The sequence below is a fragment of the Callithrix jacchus genome, chromosome 1 (genome assembly GCF_049354715.1).
Source record: "Callithrix jacchus isolate 240 chromosome 1, calJac240_pri, whole genome shotgun sequence".
NCBI classification, from domain to species: Eukaryota; Metazoa; Chordata; class Mammalia; order Primates; family Cebidae; genus Callithrix; species Callithrix jacchus.
The window spans coordinates 209,567,493-209,585,470 of record NC_133502.1 but is presented as its reverse complement, the minus strand read 5'-3'; the positions used below and the strand labels follow the sequence as shown (position 1 = coordinate 209,585,470).

At 47.3% G+C, this 17,978-nt stretch overlaps 2 protein-coding genes across 2 annotated transcripts; both read left to right on the top strand.

Annotated features, from left to right (window-relative positions):
• The first annotated feature begins 3,358 nt into the window (after positions 1–3,358).
• On the top strand, positions 3,359–4,561 carry LOC144578143 (uncharacterized). Its single transcript, XM_078340813.1, has 2 exons — positions 3,359–3,827; positions 4,278–4,561. Exons 1-2 carry the CDS (start codon positions 3,512–3,514, stop codon positions 4,412–4,414), a joined length of 453 nt encoding a protein of 150 aa, XP_078196939.1. The 5' UTR covers positions 3,359–3,511; the 3' UTR covers positions 4,415–4,561.
• On the top strand, positions 4,275–17,942 carry JOSD1 (Josephin domain containing 1). The gene is made up of 4 exons (XM_002743780.7): positions 4,275–5,096; positions 14,404–14,532; positions 14,699–14,893; positions 15,803–17,942. Exons 1-4 carry the CDS (start codon positions 4,912–4,914, stop codon positions 15,900–15,902), a joined length of 609 nt encoding a protein of 202 aa, XP_002743826.2. The 5' UTR covers positions 4,275–4,911; the 3' UTR covers positions 15,903–17,942.
• The last annotated feature ends 36 nt before the right edge of the window (positions 17,943–17,978 follow it).

The window sequence follows — 17,978 nt, the reverse complement described above, 5'->3', positions numbered from 1 at the left end:
GAGACAATTACATGAACTAAAAACAGAAGCAAGCACCTAAAATTAAAAGCCAAAAACCACCTCGCCACTTCTGTGGTAAACTGCTAAGCCAAGATCTAGGGTATGATAAGGTAATTTCCTATGGATTATTTTCCAGCGTCATCAGTTGTGAAAAACCCCAACCCCAAATGCCATCAGCACGTTTTAGTGTCCTGAATTCCTGTTTCAAAAGTCGGGAAAGCCTAGGCCTTCATTGCTCGGTGAAATTGGGGCTTAACCAACGTCTGGTAACATTGGCCTTGGCCACTCATTCCAGGGATCAAGTAAGCAAGAGCATGTTTGAGAAGATAAGGAACCCGAGATTTAGGGTTTGAACCTAAACCCTAAATCTTTAGTGGGCAAGTGGCAGGACTGAAAATGGCTTTCAGTTTTGGGGATCTATCTGAGAAGAAAGAGACGGTTTCTTCTTGTCCCTGTTTTCCACTACCATCAAGTCTTCTTTGCACAAACACAGCTGGGAATCTTGGACAGAAAGTCATCTGATTCCAATGGTCTTGATACTGTTCTTATGTGCTTTTTAATTTCTTCCTTGCCAAACTGCTCACCATCACCCTATATGGGCTGAGAGCGATGGCTCACACTTGTAATCCCAGCACTTTGGGAGGCTGAGGAGGGCGGATCACCTGAGGTCAGGAGTTCAAGACCAGCCTGGCCAACATGGTGAAACACCATCTCTACCAAAAACACAAAAATTAGCTAGGTGTGGTGGCATGCGCCTGTAATCCCAGGCCACTCTGGAGGCTAAGGCAGGAGAATCCCTTGAGCAAGACTCCATCTCAGAAAAAAAAAGTTATGGAGGCCTGAACTCATAACTGGCTTCTGAGGGAGGGGCACGGTCTTGTAGGACTGACCCCTCAACCAATGGGATCTGACAGTATCTCCAGGTAGATAGTGTGAGACAGCATTGAATTGAACTAGAGGCCACCCAGCTGGCCTAGTTCCCTGCAGAACTGATGGGTTGCTTGCGGGGAGAAATCCACACATTTTGGTGATCAGAGGTATTGTAGTGATAATTTTAAAAAACAGATTTTGGCTTTTCCTCTGTAGCCAAGATTGATAGCATCTCATCAACTGGCTCTTCTAAAGAGTTCAAGTCGGCCAGGCACGGTAGCTCAAGCTTGTAATTCCAGCACTTTGGGAGGCCGAGGTGGGCAGATCACCTGAGGTTAGGAGTTGGAGACCAGCCTGACCAATATGGAGAAACCCCATCTCTACTAAAAATACAAAATTAGCCAGGCTTGGTAGTGAATGCCTGTAATCCCAGCTACTCAGGAGGCTGAGGCAGGAGAATAGCTTGAACCCAGGAGAGGGAGGTGTGATGAGCTGAGATCATGCTATTGCACTCCATCCTGGGCAACAAGAGCGAAACTCCAGCTCAAAATAAAAAAAAAAAATCAAGTCCAGAATGTGCTGACAGCCTGAAAGCCAACTAAAACACATGCCCTTTGCACTATAGCCTTTACCCAGAAAAGTCAGAGAAGGTACTTTTGAATTCAATGGGGAACTCTAACACGACATTTTAGAGGAGGAAGTCTCTACCCTAACCACATCTATATGTCTTTCTGAAGAAAAGTTGGAGACTAGGTTCAGATTCTGTATTCACCACAAACTGGGTTCACATATCATATGTATGTAACGGTAAGCAAGTTAACTTCTCCGAGTTTGTTTTCTCTTCTAAAGATATAAAGTATCTAGACCGGGTGTGGAGGCTCACACCTGTATTCCTAGCACTTTGGGAGGCCGAAGCAGGCGGATCACAAAGTCAGGAGTTTGAGACCAGCCTGGCCAACATGGCAAAACTCCAGCTCCACTAAAAATGCAAAAAATTAGCTGACTATGGTGGCGTGTGCCTGAAGTCCCAGCTACTGCTATAGTACAACTCTTGGAATGTACGGCATCGATCCTACTATTAAAGTTGCCTGGAGCATGCCAGCACGTTGCACATCGGCGTTCCAGCGACTGCCTCAGTCACTGAATCCAGTGGGAGGCTCGTTTTGCAGTTTACTATCTCCTTGAGCGGTGATCCAGGGGTGGGACCTGTTCTATGATTCGATTGGGTCCTGCCTCTGTCCCAGCTACTCGGGAGGCTGAGGCAGGAGAGTTGCTTGAGCGCAGCAGGCAGAGTTTGTAGTGAGCGGAGATCACGCCAATGCACCCCAACCTGGGTGACAGAGCAAGGCTCTGTCTCTAGAAAAAAAAAAAGAAAAGAAAAGAAATAAAGTATCTAATAGGATAATCAGCTGCAAATGAACTAATATATGTAAAGCACTTAGAACAGTGCTTGCTGTACAGCAAGCCCTCAAACTAATCACATGTAAATAAAAGCATATCCGTGGGTAGCTTACAAATTACAAAAATGTAAGATAATCCAGAAGTTGGCTGGACAGAGGCAAAGTGTTCCCCACCTTTTGGCAGGCACTCCAGCATGTTAAATTATAACATTGTTGAGTGTAATGGTGTTAAAATAATTGCGTTGGCCAGGTGCGGTGGCTCACGCCTGTAATCCTAACACTTTGAAAGACCAAGACGGGCAGATCACTTGAGCCCTGGAGTTCGAGAGTTCCAGACCAGTTTGGGCAACGTGACGAACATCTCTACAAAAGTAAAAATAAAAATTAGCCAGGTGTGGTGGTCCCTGCCTGTAGTCCCAGCTACTCAGGAGGCTGATGCAGGAAGATCACTTGAGCCCAGGAGATCGAGCTGTGATCACGCCACTGCACTCCAGCCTGGGAAACAGAGGAAGACCCTGTCTCAAAACTAAAACTTAAGGCCGGGCGTGGTGGCCGACGCTTGTAATTCACACACTTTGGGAGGCCGAGGCCGGTGGATCTCAGAAGTTCCAGACCAACCTAGCCAACATGGTGAAACCCTGTCTCTACTAAAAATACAAAAATTAGCCAGGCATGGTGGCAAACGCCTGTAATCCCAGTTACGCAGAGGCTGAGACAGAATTGCTTGAACCGGGAGGTGGAGGCTGCAGTAAGCCGAGATCCAACCATTGCAATCCAGCCTGGGCGACAAGAGTGAAATCCCGCCTCCAAAAAATAAAGACTAAATTTGAAGTGCGACTTCTTCCTGTTTTTCCAGTTTTATTAAAAACCCAAAAGGAGGGAAACTACCCTAAGAGTAGGTAAAGAGAAAAAATAATGAAATCCAGGTGCGACTGAGCGTTTTCCCGACAACGCACACAATGCGCTTAGGTCTATGCAGAGAGGAAAGCCACAGTGAGAAGAGCGGGGAGCCCCAAGGCAAGAGGACAGTGGCTTGTGTGTACTGAACCCAAATGCGACACTAAGGAACTGCAACAGGATTCTCCTTCGCACTTGAAATGTGACTCCAGCGAGGCACCTACCCTTGGCGCTCCCTGAACAGCGCGGCGCGGTCGGGCGCACTAAACAAGTCAATTTGCGCTCGACCGAATCAGGTGCTTCGCAATCCCCCCCTGGTGAGCAGCGCGTTAGCCACACATAAAATGGTCAACGCAGGAGGGCAGGACCGCTCGGCCGAGAAGCCCGGCCCAGAGAGGGGAGGGGTGCGCAGAGCCGCGGACAGTAGCTGCTGGTCTGACGGCCGCCCCGGAACAACGCCCACACCCGGGAGAAGGGCAGGCGGGCGTTCTGGCAGGACTCCCTCAGGCCGCCCCGCCCCTCCTGGGACGGCGCCGAGCCGAGCCGCCAGACCCCGGCCCGGCCGGCCGCCGCCGAGCTCCGCAGCCCAACACCGGAGGCCCCTGCAACAGCCCAAACCCTCATCGGCGCCGGGACTCGCCAGGCATCCGTTGCTCGCAGGCAGGCTTCGATGACGTCATCCGTGACGCCACGGCGGGGAGGAGCGGGAGGGCGTTTCCGGGGCACGCGCCGGGAGGGGGCCGCTGACGTCGGGCTCAGGTGCGCGCGCCCGCCCGCCCGCCCGCGCGGCCCAGTTGGCGGCCCGCACTCCAGGTGGAGGCCGGCGGCGGTGAGGGGCGGTCGGCGGCGAGCAATCCCCGGGGCGCTGGGGGCTGCAGCCGGGGGCGCGGCGGGAGGGCGTCCGGGCCTGCGCTCACGTGACGGGCCGGGAGGTTGGGGTGGGGGCGGCGAGCCGGGCGGGCCGGAGCCCTGGAGCGCTAGGCGGACTCTGCGGCCCCACCCCTCGCGGGCCTGGCTGCTGCGGCGCGGAACCTTCCCTCCGGCAGGGGCTGGCCCCGCCGCGCACTTCCCGCGCCCGCTCGCCGCTGACCTGAGTTGTCTCCTTCGCAGGGCCGCGGCCAGAGGGCGAGAGTCCGCGCCTTCCGAGGGAGTCGCGTCCTGCGGGCCCCAGCGCACCCGAGGGGATGGAGGGCTGCCCCCGAGGCCCCCGCGCGGCCCGCGATCCCACGCCCGCGGGCCCGCGCTAGCTGCTCGATTCGTGCGCTTTATCAGCCACCCAGGCCTTGTCTCCCGAATCAGTGGCGTCGTGGTTCGAAAGAAATGGAAGAAAAGGAGCGATGTGACCGATTGTGTTCGGTCCTCCTGCTTTGAGGCCTGGCATTTGCAGAGGGAAACAGCAAGAAAATCGTGGGGTTTTTGGAGAGGGGTGGGAGGGAAGGGTGGGGAAAGGGAAAAAAGGTCTTAGATTTTATGTGTTTTTTAATTTTCTAAATTCTGCACTTTGACAGTGGTAGCAAAATAAAACTAATCCAAAAGTTATTTTTCTATTGAGAAGAGAGAAGAGGTGGGTTTTTTTTTTTTTCTTTTCATTCCAATCTTTTCTCCCAGTGACAAAGCATAAATCATGGACACCAGAGAATAAGGTGGACCTCAGGAATCCTGAAAAGACTGAGAAGCTTACATTCTTCCACTGGAGGGAAGAGTGGGGTGTTTTTAGCCATCTCTGGAACCTAAAAGAAAAAACATGAGTTGTGTGCCATGGAAAGGAGACAAGGCCAAATCTGAATCATTGGAGCTGCCCCAGGCAGCACCCCCACAAATCTACCATGAGAAACAGCGCAGGGAGCTTTGTGCCCTCCACGCCCTCAATAACGTCTTCCAGGACAGCAATGCCTTCACCCGGGATACGCTGCAAGAGATTTTCCAGAGGTAGGGACCCTTCTCCTTGGCATCTTGATACTTACTGATATTTCTGGATTTCTGTGGGTGGGGCAATATCTCAGCTTCATCGGCCTTCAAGTCTGTACGTATTAGCTAGATGCCATTAGCAGGTGTAAGGGACACGCGACAGGAAAAGATAATCACTACCATTTATCTGGCACGTACTGTGGGCTAAGCACAATGCTCATAGCCTCTGCTGTTTTCTTGAGTGATCTGCTCAGCAGTCCCATGGAAGACATGTTAATACCTGGAGTTATTTCCATTTTAATGATGAAGACAGCATTTAGTTCAGTACTTTGCCCAAGGTAACAAGACTTGGAGCTGGGTTGAATTCTTTTAAGTACGCTGTTGACCACTAGGTTTAATGCCTCTAAAGTTCTCCTGCCGGGGAGTTTACGATCTAGAAGTGGGACAAGATCCATTCAGTCACCTGTCATCAAAGGTTGAATTTGGGGGATACCACAAGCAAGATGTGTACACAGTGCTCAGCATTTCTGTGAGGCCAGGTGCTGGCAGTGGGGCTTTTCGTACATTGCTTTGTGTAGCCCTCCTAGCATTCATCTCACTGCCTGTATTTTACTGATAAATAGCCAGAAAGGTGAGGTAATATGTTCAAATAGCTTCTAAATAGATAGCAAAGCTATAATTTGAAGCTGACTCTGGATCCCCTCCTCTTTTTCCTTTATTCTAGATGGTCTTCCTTACCCACTTAGAACAAATGGCACTCCACAGGTTGATAGTTCAGCTTTTGGCCAAGCACCATGGCTCATGCCTGTAATCCCAGCACTTTGGAAGGCCAAGGCGGGTGGAATCACCTAAGTCCTGGAGTTTGAGACCAGTCTGGCCAACATGGTGAAACCCTGTCTCTACTAAAAATACAAAAATTAGTTGGGTGTGGTAGTGCATGCCTGTAGCCCTAGCTACTCGGGAGGCTGAGGCAGGAGAATCACTTGCACCAGGAGGTGGAGGTTGCAGTGAACCAATATCCCACCACTGTACTCCAGCCTGGGTGACAGGTCTTGGGGAAAAAAAAAAAGAGTTCAGCTTTATTCTCTTTGCTCTCATTTTCTTTTCTTCTTTTTTGAGACGGAGTTTCGCTCGTTACCCAGGCTGGAGTGCAATGGCACGATCTTGGCTTACCGCAACCTCCACCTCCTGGGTTCAAGCAATTCTCCTGCCTCAGCCTCCCGAATAGCTGGGACTACAGGCACGTGCCACCATGCCCAGCTAATTTTTGTGTTTTTAGTAGAGACGAGGTTTCACCATATTGACCAGGATGGTCTCGATCTCTTGATCTCGTGATCCACCCTCCTCGGCCTCCCAAAGTGCTGGGATTATAGCCTGCTCTCATTTTCTAGAATTGCTTTGTTAAAGGTTTTGAGAATCACTTATGTCGTGTCTTGATGAACACAACAGCATGTCTGCGGTCCGTAGCAACTCTGGTGGTGATGTTGCCTGATGACCCCAACTAGAAAGGGTTAGGCCCACTCAGTCCTCATTGCAGAAAAGCTCAAGCATTCTTTGAGCAGTGCTTATTGGCATTTCCAGAAGACGTTTTTCTTACTCTCTTAGCTTGTAAATGAAGTTATTGCCACATAGGGACCAGAATTACAGCTGGAAGCAATCTATTTGGGGTGATTTGTAAAAACACAGGTACGGATCATTTGCCCTGAAAGAGCCAGAGGCCTACTCTTAAAAGAATGTTAATCCCCATATGCAGACAAAACTATAATGAGAGTAATTATTTTCCAATGCCAGTAGTAACCAGAGTAATGCCTTAGCATTGAGCAAATGCGTTGTTTGCATCACGGCCATAATCTGGCAGCAAGTAGAGTTGACTCTGCAGGACCTGGGGTGTGGGAGATAAGATCGTTTGTCTCAGATCATCAGATCATGTCACTGAAAGGAGGATCCAGTACGTTGGACTGCTTTCTTTTGACCAGCCGTTAGTATTTCTCCTACTTCTAACCTGATACTTTCAAATTATTTCCTAATCTAACACTAGGGAGAAGGAAAGGACCCAGGGTGAATACCTAACTGTGCTTGATACTTTTTGATGCTTTGTGATCTATATGAACAATCTTGCAACAACCTTATCAGTGATGATCTTAGGAAATCAGGATGCAGTTGAGGCGATTTCCCCAGTTTCACCCACTAGGAAATAAATTCCAGAAACAAGATTCTCTATATCCAGTCACACTCTGGTAGAAAAAATTTCACTTCTGTACATTTGGCCCTTGATCTGACTGTGCGGATAATGATGAGATCCCCAGCACACATGAACACTTAGTACAAAGCACCATTCTGAGTACTTTACTTTTGTTAACTTAGTCCTCACAAGAGAGTTCACAGCTATTGATGGCAGGATTTGGCCCCACCCTTTGTGACTCTAGAACCTGCCCCACTAACTGCTCTCCTGTTTCCCAAGTACTGGAAAGGCCTGTAGGGTTGCACCATCAGTAGCTGTTCCTCCAGCTGCCAAGTTGGGCCAGTGCTGAAGTTCTGGACTGTGCTGGTCAAGTGTGGATAATAACAGGAGTTTCTCAGCTGTGTTCTCCTGAATAAAAGAATGCTAAATGTTTGCTAAATGCCTGCATGGAACCCAGGTCCTATTCCTTTTAAAGCTTTAGCAAATTGTACTGCACTTCCTGATTCTAGCATTATAATGTAAATATAAAAAAAGTGCCGGCAAGCCAGCACATAAGGGCATGTATTCTGTCCCCACTCCAGAAGTGGGATTCTGCATAGAGTATTTTATATTGAAAGAATTTATTGAGTAGTTAGGGACCAAAAATAAACAAGTGAGAAAGGAATCTAGAGGAAAAAGCAAAGGGAGAAGAGGTGAGGGAGAGAAGGTGGAATTTTTTTAACCAACACTGACTAGCTGCCTGCCGAGTGCCAGGCGCTACAAAGTCACCATAAAGAAAACAAGCTGAACAGGCCTCAGCCCCTGAAAAGCACATCTCAGAGCTATACTTTAACCAGGCCTTGAGATTAGATTTAAGTGAAGTTAGAACCCTGACATTCAGAGCATTAAAATGAAAAGATTATCAATTTGGATCTTAGTGGCTATAACTCTATGCTGTTTTGAAGTGTGGCTAGTGAATGGTAGAAATGGGAGGGAAATGTTGATAAGTGCTATTTGTTGAGAGGAAGTTCATCTTAGCAGTTGAATTTTAGCCAGATAAAAGAAGCAAATAGAAAAGCAGGGTGGAGTTTCAAGAGAGTTGTGAGTATGAGATGATTCATGCTTAGAAATGAATAGGAACTCAGAGCTGAGCTAATGACTCAACATGGCGGCAAGGAGGACAGGGAGGAGTCAGGTGTGTCAGGGCTTGGTCCAGGATTTCAACATAGTGGCAACATCTGCAAAAAGAGGTCATTTGTTGAAAAGGATCTGTTTTCAACCTGTGAAACTGGACAAAAGATAAACTGGGCAGGTGTCATCAGTGTATATGTTAGAGATGTAGAAATTTGATCTCATCTTTTCATATAAAGAATGTGGGCCACGTGTGGTGGCTCACGCCTGTAATCCTGGCACTTTGGGAGGCAGAGGCGGGTGGATCACATGAAGTCAGGAGTTTAAGACCAGCCTGGCCAACATAGAGTGAAACCCCATCTTTACTAAAAAATAGAAAAAAAAATTTTTTTTTTTTTTTTTGAAAGATGGGGTTTCACCATATTGGTCAGGCTAGTCTCAAATTCCTGACCTCAGGTGATCCGCCCACCTCAGCCTCCCAAAGTGCCGGGATTACAGGCGTGAGCCACCGCACCCGGCCTTAAAAAAGAGAAAAATTTGCTGGGCATAGTAGTGCATGCCTGTAGTCCCAGCTACCCAGAAAAGTGAGGCAGGAGAATCATTTGAACCCAGGAGGCAGAGGTTACAGTGAGCCAAGATCTTGCCACTCCAGCCTGGGCAACAGTGAGACTCTGTCTTTCAAAAAAACAGGGAAAAAAAAATGTGCCTAAGGTTTGAAAAAAAGGGCCATGGAAATCAAATTATATGATGGCAGCTTTGCTAGGTTGTTTTGAAAGTCCTCAGGTCTAAAACATTTTCACTAGACTCATCCCAGTTTTTCAGTGATCAGATTCTTCCATCTAGCTATGCATTTCTCTCCTAAATAGGATATTTAATATTAAAATTTAACTAGGGCTGGGTTTGTGGCTCATGCGTGTAATCCCAGCACTTTGGGAGGCCAAGGCGGATGGATGGCTTCAGTCCAGGAGTTTGAGACCAGCTTGGGCAACATAGTGAGACTCCCATCTCTACAAAAAATTTAAAAATTAGCTGAGCATGGGGGCTGGCACCTGTAGTCCAGCTACTTGGGAGGCTGAGGTGGGAGGATGGCTTGAGCCCAGGCGGTTGAGGCTGCAGTGAGCCATATTCATGCTACTGCACTCCAGCCTGGGTAAAAGAGCAAAACCCTGTCAAAAAAAAAAATCTAGGCAAAAACTAGCATTCTCTACCACAGAGGATGAGTATTCCAGCCTCCCCATCACACAGTTCCTGATCTGGTGGAAGGGGCTACATTTTAAGGTATGCTGATGATAACTGAGAAAAGTTGTTAAGTATTAACCTCTAGAGACTTGAATTATGTTGTCCAAGGGCTAGGCAAACACATAGTAATGGTATCTCACATCTACAGGTTACTAATATGTGCCTAGCTCTTTGACCCATGCCTGATTTAGAAACATCAGGAAGTTCTGAGCCATATTTTCTAATGTCAGTCTGTTCACATCTAATAAGGAAAGAAAGAATTTGGATGGGGAAAAGAATCTTGATGAAATGTTTCCCATCTCCCTATGCATTAATATCCAAAATCATCACCATAGTCAGACACAATGGAAATCACAAGAGAGGAACAGGGACTTACCTGAGGACACAGACGGGGGAGACCTGGACTAGAGCACATCTTCTCACTTGTGGATTACTTCACATCTCAGGGCTCTAACCTCAGGCTGTGATGACAGGAGTGAGGCTCACTGTCTAGCCCAGAATTTCTATGGAAATCATTAAGACAGTCCTGACCAGGAGTTTGCCAAGGAGTCTCAAGAATACTTGCCACTGGAATCAACAGGATCTCATGGAATTCAGTGGGACTGGTGTGTTGGAATATCCAGAGCACTGTTCCGTATTGTCTTAGGGTAGAGGCTGAATCCTAGCCCTCCCACTCACCAGCTATGCCTGACTATGCAAGTCACCATAACCTCTGCACCTCAGCTTCCATATTTATGGTATCTCAAGATGGTTGGAAGTGATAAAGCCCATTAAAGCAGCTAACACAGTAGCCACTTGATTACTGTTAAAGTCAAAACAAGTGCTGGTGTGATGAGTACACTGGGTGGGCCCCACTATTCAAATGACCATTCCTTTAGAATGAGATGGAAGCTACTCTCAACATTTCCTGCAGTGATCAAATTGCCCAACGTTTATTGAGTTGCCAGTGCCTACCTGTGAGGGATATAAAGTAAAGAGCCATCCAGGGATTTAGTGTTTGCTTGAACATATATAAAATAACTGAATTCTCCAACAGTCCTGTGAAATAGTAACCATTCCCATTTTTACAGGCAAGGTAATAGGCATGGAGATTAAATCTCATAGTTAGGGTTGATGGTGCTTGGAAATGAACTCCGATATGTATGGTCCTCACTCCCTCCCTTTTCACAGAGGATCCAGGGGAGATCCTATGGAAAAAGGGTGTGAGGTTGAACTTGAAGAAGCTGTAGGATTTGGCTTGGAACAGAAATAGGATAAAAGAGTAGAGGCTGCCAGGCACAGTGGCTCAAGAGGGAGGGTAAGACAGGATGATCAATTGAGCTCAGGAGTTTGGGGCTACAGTGAGCTATGACCATACCACTGTAATCCAGCCTAGGTGACAGAGGAAGAAAAATAGAATAAAGGCCATATGATCATGGTGCCTACCGTGCACTAAGCCTAGTGAGAGGGATACAGCTGGCCAAGTAGGGCTGGGAGCTGTACAACTGGCCAGATAGGCAGTCGGTACCATTGTCAGTTCCTATACAAGGGGAAGTGAAATGATGCCTTGGTGAATGTGGCAGGAACATAGAGTCTGAATTGGTGGAAGGAATATTTGGAAGCAAGGTGATCAATTTAGGAATCTGTTTCAAAAGTCCGAGTCGAGACTTTGGTTAGGAGGGAGATGGAGTGGGAATAGACAGGAAATAATTTGAATCCAAGACAGAAGATGAAGGACAGAGAAGAAATATTATTGGAACGCTAGTTCTGTCAGGTGCACCTCAAAACAAAGGTGTGATGAGAAAATACCAAACACTTAATAATAAAAAAAAAAAAAAGCCGGGCGCGGTGGCTTATGCCTGTAATCCCAGCACTTTGGGAGGCCGAGGCGGGTGGATCACGAGGTCAAGAGATCGAGACGATCCTGGTCAATATGGTGAAACCCCGACTCTACTAAAAATACAAAAAATTAGCTGGGCATGGTGGCGCGTGCCTGTAATCCCAGCTACTCGGGAGGCTGAGGCAGGAGAATTGCCTGAACCCAGGAGGCGGAGGTTGCAGTGAGCCGAGATCGCGCCATTGCACTTCAGCCTGGGTAACAAGAGCAAAACTCCGTCTCAAAAAAAAAAAAAAAAGCAAAGGTGTCAAATGTGTTTGGGAACTGAAGCATATTTTATAATCCCCTTTTCTTGAAATTCAAGGTAAAAATTAGCAAGTTAGGGACTCCCAAGAATTCTGCAGGAAACCCATTTACCTACTTGGTTCATTCAGCTGTTACTGTATTGGATGCCTTCTGGTATCCTCTGTTAATGAGCATGGAACTGGCATCTCCACGAGCACCCTTGGGAAGTGCTGTTCTTAGGTTTGAGCCTGGTGGGGAGTTAGATAGTGAATTAGGTGGAAGACTCAGCATTTTCCTTGTTGGAGCCTTCATTTATGTACTGGTTGGAGATTTCACTGAAAGGAATGAGAAGCTATTAGAAATTTGGTAAAGAGAAAGGAAGCAATTATATCTTGAGCCAGGCCTTCTTTCATATGTGTTCTCTTGTTTGTTTGTTTTTTGAGAGAGAGTCTCGCTCTGTCACCCAGGCTTGAGTGCAGTGGCGCTTTCTCAGCTCACTGCAGTCTCACCTCCTGGGTTCAAATGATTCTCATGCCTCAGCCTCCCAAGTAGCTAGGATTACAGGTGCCTGCCACTACGCCCTGCTAATTTTTGTATTTTCAGTAGAGATGGAGTTTCATCATGTTGGCCAGGCTGGTCTCAAACTCCTGACCTCAGGTGATCCGCCTGCCTTGGCCTCCCAAAGTGCTGGGATTACAAGTGTAATCTGTAATCCCGCGCCCGTCCAAACCTTTGTTTTTTTTAAACTATGTTTCAGCCCCAGTCCTCAGGGACTTAGCCGGCCTCTCCTCTTTTCAGGCCCCTACCCTCTCCTACTCTGATTCTTGGATCCTTGCTGTAAAGCAGCAAGCATGGGGGTGAGGGGCACAGTAAAAAAATAAAAATAAACAAACAGCAAGCATATCTTGGGACTCAAGTGCAGTCAGGTTTGAATCCCAGTTCTGTCACTTGTAAGTGCTCATGGGCAGGTCAGTTAAAACCACCAAACCTCATTTTTATGCAGTTTTATGAATCTATACGATAGAAATGATTCATATCGTCATAGGTTTATTGTGAAGATTAAGTAAAATACAAATTAAAGCACCTGATAGTGCTTGGCACAGAGGTCTTCAATAAATGATAGTTATTACAAGCAAGATAAAGTTTGGTTGCACTTTTTTTTTTTTTTTGAGAGAGTTTCACTCTTGTTGCCCAGGATGGAGTGCAATGGTGCAATCTTCACTCACTACAATCTCCTTCTCTCATGCCCAAGCGATTCTCCTGCCTCAGCCTCCTAAGTAGCTGGGATGACAAGCATGTGCCACTACGCCTGGCTAATTTTTTGTATTTTTAGTAGAAACAGGGTTTCTCCATGTTGGTCAGGCTGGTTTCGAACTCCCAACCTCAGGTGATCCACTCACCTCGGCCTCCCAAAGTGCTGGGATTACAGGTGTGAGCCACTGCGCTCGGCCAGTTGCAGATTTCTTTGCTAGCCCTGGAGATGAGCATATAAGCCCTTTTAAGAGTCGGTTACTAATGTCTACATGGAAAGAGATGGGATAACAAAAATAAACACTCAGCATTTCAGCAAACATTCCTTGAGCGTTTGCCATGTGCCAGGCACTCTTTAGGCCCTAGCAATGTAGTTAACAGGATAGTCCGTGCCCCTGCTGTCAGTCTAGTGTAGAAAAACAGACCAATGAGAAGCATGTCTGCTAGTGACAGGATTGTAGTTAAATCAAAAGGTTGATGTGAGGTAGTGACTGGGAGAAACTTATGGTTGGATGGCCCAGAAAAGGCCTCTCCAGAGGTTGCAGGGAGCCAAGATCGCTCCTTTGCACTCTGGCCTGGGTGACAGCACAAGACTTCATCTCAGAGAAAAAAAAAAACACTTTACAAGATTTCTTAAGTTTTGTAGAGTTAACATCCTTGGCCTAACATCTTGATTCTCTTCTGGAGATGGCATCTAGTAGCCTCTTGAACATACACTTTATGCCCCAAGGAACTCATCACGTTTCCCTTTCTCCCCTCTCCTTTGAACCCTTCCTGCCAAATGGCCTTTCCTCAGCTCCTGGCTTAACAAGTTCATAAAAGTAAAATAATAGGATTAGAAATGCCTTCAGTATGGACCTTGTCTTGAAACACAGACTGGCTAAAGAAACCTGGAAGTAAATGGCCTCAAACTGGGTGGGCAAACCAGTGCTGCAGCTGAGTTTTGTTTTCCTGGCACAAAATTTTTTCTTCAGTTGATTTATTGGGTATTTCAAGAAAAATTTGTTCATGTGCTACACATACACACACAGAATGCCTTAGGTGGGCCATGCATTCCAGTTTAACATGGACCTCAGTACTTTGAGTATTTAATGATTAATGATTACCAAGTTTACAGGCCTTAAACAGAAAGCAGGAGTGACAGCAGTTACTATCCATGCAAATGAAAATATTGAATTCTATTTTCCAATATTTAAAAAAAAGGCAGGAAGAACAGATCAGGAGGAAGACTACAGAAAGGCTGCCGTAGGCGGCAGATTTCATAAGTGAGGCTCCTTCATGGAATGCTTACAAAATACTTAGGTAGAAGCTGGTGACATTGCACTTGCATGTGGGGAAACTAACTTCGGGGCAGTGATGTAAAGTGCTTTCTGACCCTGGCGGTGCAGGGCAAGGGGGGTTAGCCCACCCAGCATGTCTCAGCCCTCCTCTTTTCACATTGGTAGGTTGTCTCCAAACACCATGGTGACACCTCACAAGAAGAGCATGCTGGGAAATGGCAACTACGACGTGAATGTCATTATGGCAGCACTTCAAACCAAAGGCTATGAAGCTGTTTGGTGGGACAAGCGCAGGTAATCTGAATCAGCCTTAACTTGGTGGAGAACAGCACGGTTGTGGTATAAGCTTTTAGTACTTGGGCTCATGGCATGAGTGGGGAGGTAGCCAGTTGTGGTATTACAGCCAGAGAACCTTGGGAAGTGGGCTGCCTCAGAGCCTATCACCATTTCTCCTCTGCAGGGATGTCGGTGTCATTGCCCTCACTAACGTCATGGGCTTCATCATGAATCTGCCCTCCAGCCTATGCTGGGGTCCACTGAAGCTGCCCCTCAAAAGGCAGCACTGGATTTGTGTCCGAGAGGTGGAAGGGGCCTACTACAACCTCGACTCCAAACTCAAGATGCCCGAGTGGATTGGAGGCGAGAGCGAGCTCAGGTAACCAGCACCTGTTGTGGCCAAGGTGCTGGGCTCCTTCATTTCTTATGTTGGGGACACAGAGCTCATCTCTGGTTATTTGACAAAAGGCAGTGAAATTCCTGTGTCCTTGGATTCTCTCCCTGCCTTACTTAGAATCATAGAGTCTGAGACCTGACCTTAATCTTCGATGGTCCATCAGTACTTTTAAGTCCTTTTGGTAGGGAAGATGCACAGCCTGGGATACTGGCCTTCTGGTCTGGCGGGGCTGGCATTGTAACCTTTTCTCCATTGAAGACAACTGAGACAGTGTAGTTGCCAGTTCATAGAAAGGAAGACATTCATTCAGGCCAGGAAGGACTGAATTTCCCTAGGACCAAAGAAGAGCATTTGTAAAAGTCCTTTAGAGGCTGGGCATAGTGGCTCATGCCTGTAATCCCAGCACTTTGGGAGGCCAAGGCAGGTGGATCACGAGATCAGGGGGTTGAGACCAGCCTGGCCAACATGATGAAACCCTGTCTAAAAATACAAAAATTAGCCAGGCATGATGTTGGGCACCTGTCTGTAATTCCAGCTGCTCAGGAGGCTGAGGCGGGAGAATCACTGTGAGGATGTTGCAGTGAGCCAAGATCATGCCATTGCCCTCCAGTCCAGGAGATAAGAGTGAAACTCTGTCTCCAAAAAAATAAAAAGTCCTTTATACTACTTTGGGTACTGTTAGTCACTGTTGGCAGTAACTACAAGGATGAGCAAAAATTTAGGTTGGGATTTTAAGCAGACAGATTGGAGGGGTAACCAAATCTCCAAAACCAGATGACTATAGGAATGATTTTAGGACCACCAAGGGTATAGTGAGGTTTCTGGTGACTTTGTGGTCCTGAGACTGGAATTTGCCACTCACTGGCATTTTCTCTATTCCTTTTTCCACAGGAAGTTTCTAAAACATCATTTACGAGGAAAGAACTGTGAACTCCTGCTGGTGGTACCAGAAGAGGTAGAGGCCCATCAGAGTTGGAGGACTGATGTGTAACACAGTTCTGCCCAGCCTCCCTCTCAGCTCAGCCCCTTCAGTGTCTGTGATGTGCTGTGGCCTCTGCAGTGGGTCTGCCCCTGCTGCTTCCCCAGACGTCTCATCGGGTTTTCCCCTTCAGATCTGACAGTGCAATAGGACAGACATGTGGACTGTTGTAAGAACTACCCAGTGTTTTGTTCCTGGGCAAGGAAGGTAGGAGCTCTGTGCACTCAAGGCCAGCAATCACAAACCCTTGTTTTGCTTAAGAGACAGAGGAGAAAGTGGAGTGGGGAGGGAATCCTAGCTTATTTTCCGTTTTCTGTGAGGACTTGACACAGGTGTTCTGCTGAGTTGTCACTGCTGCTTGAGACTCACCTAGAGATGCTGCCTCCACTTTCCACCCTGTCTGGGTCTGAAGGTAACGCACACAAACCCCATGGGACTGGTTTGAAGGCGCCAGAGCATAAAGATCTCTCAGGAAACCATGTCCCAAAACTCTGGCGGCGGTCCAGCATGCTTCTCCAACCCTTCTCCCGAGGTGTAAGGGTGGTTTATGGCCATACGTGGAGTTTTACAATGAAAAGTCTCTAATCCACACTAATATGCTAGCGTGAGCTGAGTAAGATAGAGACCTAACAGAATGTGGCTAAAGCCAAACTGGGACAGCCGTGCGGTGGCTCACTGCTTCGGTGTTGTCCCTACCCCTTCACTACATTGATTTAGGAGATTCTAGGACAAGAGAAGCCAAAAAGCAGTTTTCCCAGTTTAGTCACACTGGCAAAATCAGAAAAAAAAAGTCTGCCTTTAATATCAAATTCCACTAATTTGGGGCAGAGTTGGGTGAGGAAAGTATTGTGAAGACAGGATTCTCAGAGTAGGAGCAGCCAGAATTCAGTAGACGTTCTAGGCTCAGAGGCTGTCACTCTAGTGCCACGTTGGGTGGTTCTGTGCATTGTGGATGGAACAGGGCCTGGGTTTGTCATCTTCCTGTCGTTTTCTTTATATGTCAGTGGAAGTTCAACCTGCCCCTACCTCTTGAAATAGTTGTAGGCCACTTTTCTCTTGTAACTTTGGAAAACAAAAGAGGAGAAATAAGTATCATACCACACACGTCTCCAAAGTGGGTGTGGTTACCTCAAGGCAGGTGGGCAGGCAGGGGTGACCCACTGGCCCTCAGATCGATGGTCTTGGCAGGTACTGAGAGCAGCCCTACTGGCCAGACTTCTCTCCAGCAGCAAAGCCAGCCTGGGGCTTGCATGTTGATCCTGAGCAAGCTTAACGGGGTGAAGCTGAGGCGTTCTCCCCCTGTGACTGGAGTGCATGTTTACACCAGCACTTTTTCCGCACATGTATCTTCAATCCAACAAGGCCGTTTTGTTGTTTTTAATGCTGAGTAACAAGCCACCAAGCGGCTACTGCATTGTGTCTTCTCAGCAACTGGCAGCAGTCTCTTCTGCACCATTTTCTACACCAGACCTGCTTGGCGCCACAGGGAGCTCTTCCCACCCTGCACAATGACATTCCAACCACCACCAGCCAGACGTTACAGCCAACCTTGCTGAGTGTCACAAGCAGGACCTTGGGGCCACTGGCACTGTCAGAGATAGTAAGCCATTTCTTGGGAAGAGGAGGAAACTCCTCTCCACAAATCCGATTGGGCCTGTGCAAATGGCACTTCAGAGTCCCCATGCACTTGGAGTCCATGAGCCAATGGGATATGCAAAGACGCTTAAACATTTCAGGGCTGGTTTCTCTGTTCATATCCAATTCTGGTGCTTAGGAACAGGGACCCATGATGCCCAAGGGCAAAAAGCCCCACTTCCTTCAGGGAAGTGAGCAGGCCTGACCCTGATGCCCAGTAAGGGGCAACCCTAGGCTTTTTTTTTCTTGCTTTTATTCCTTTTTGTTGTTGGCCTTGTGTTGGGCTTGTTTACAAAAGATGTATTTTGTTTAACCAAATATTAAAAATGGAAAACTCTGTATGTCTTGTCTGCCTGAATTCTCTAATTGTGCAAAGGAAGAAAAATAAACTTCAGTATGATCCTGTTTTAAAAGGAATTCATTGCCAGTATAAGTCATCTTTTAGAGACATAC

What these genes read in the sequence shown, in the direction of transcription:
- JOSD1 (XM_002743780.7), top strand. Translation starts at nt 4,912, where the DNA reads ATGAGTTGTGTGCCATGGAAAGGAGACAAGGCCAAATCTGAATCATTG. An exon ending in CTGCAAGAGATTTTCCAGAG is followed by an intron (nt 5,097 to 14,403) that starts GTAGGGACCCTT and finishes TCACATTGGTAG; the next exon opens with GTTGTCTCCAAACACCATGG. An exon ending in GTTTGGTGGGACAAGCGCAG is followed by an intron (nt 14,533 to 14,698) that starts GTAATCTGAATC and finishes TCTCCTCTGCAG; the next exon opens with GGATGTCGGTGTCATTGCCC.
- LOC144578143 (XM_078340813.1), top strand. Translation starts at nt 3,512, where the DNA reads ATGGTCAACGCAGGAGGGCAGGACCGCTCGGCCGAGAAGCCCGGCCCA. An exon ending in CAGGCATCCGTTGCTCGCAG is followed by an intron (nt 3,828 to 4,277) that starts GCAGGCTTCGAT and finishes TCTCCTTCGCAG; the next exon opens with GGCCGCGGCCAGAGGGCGAG.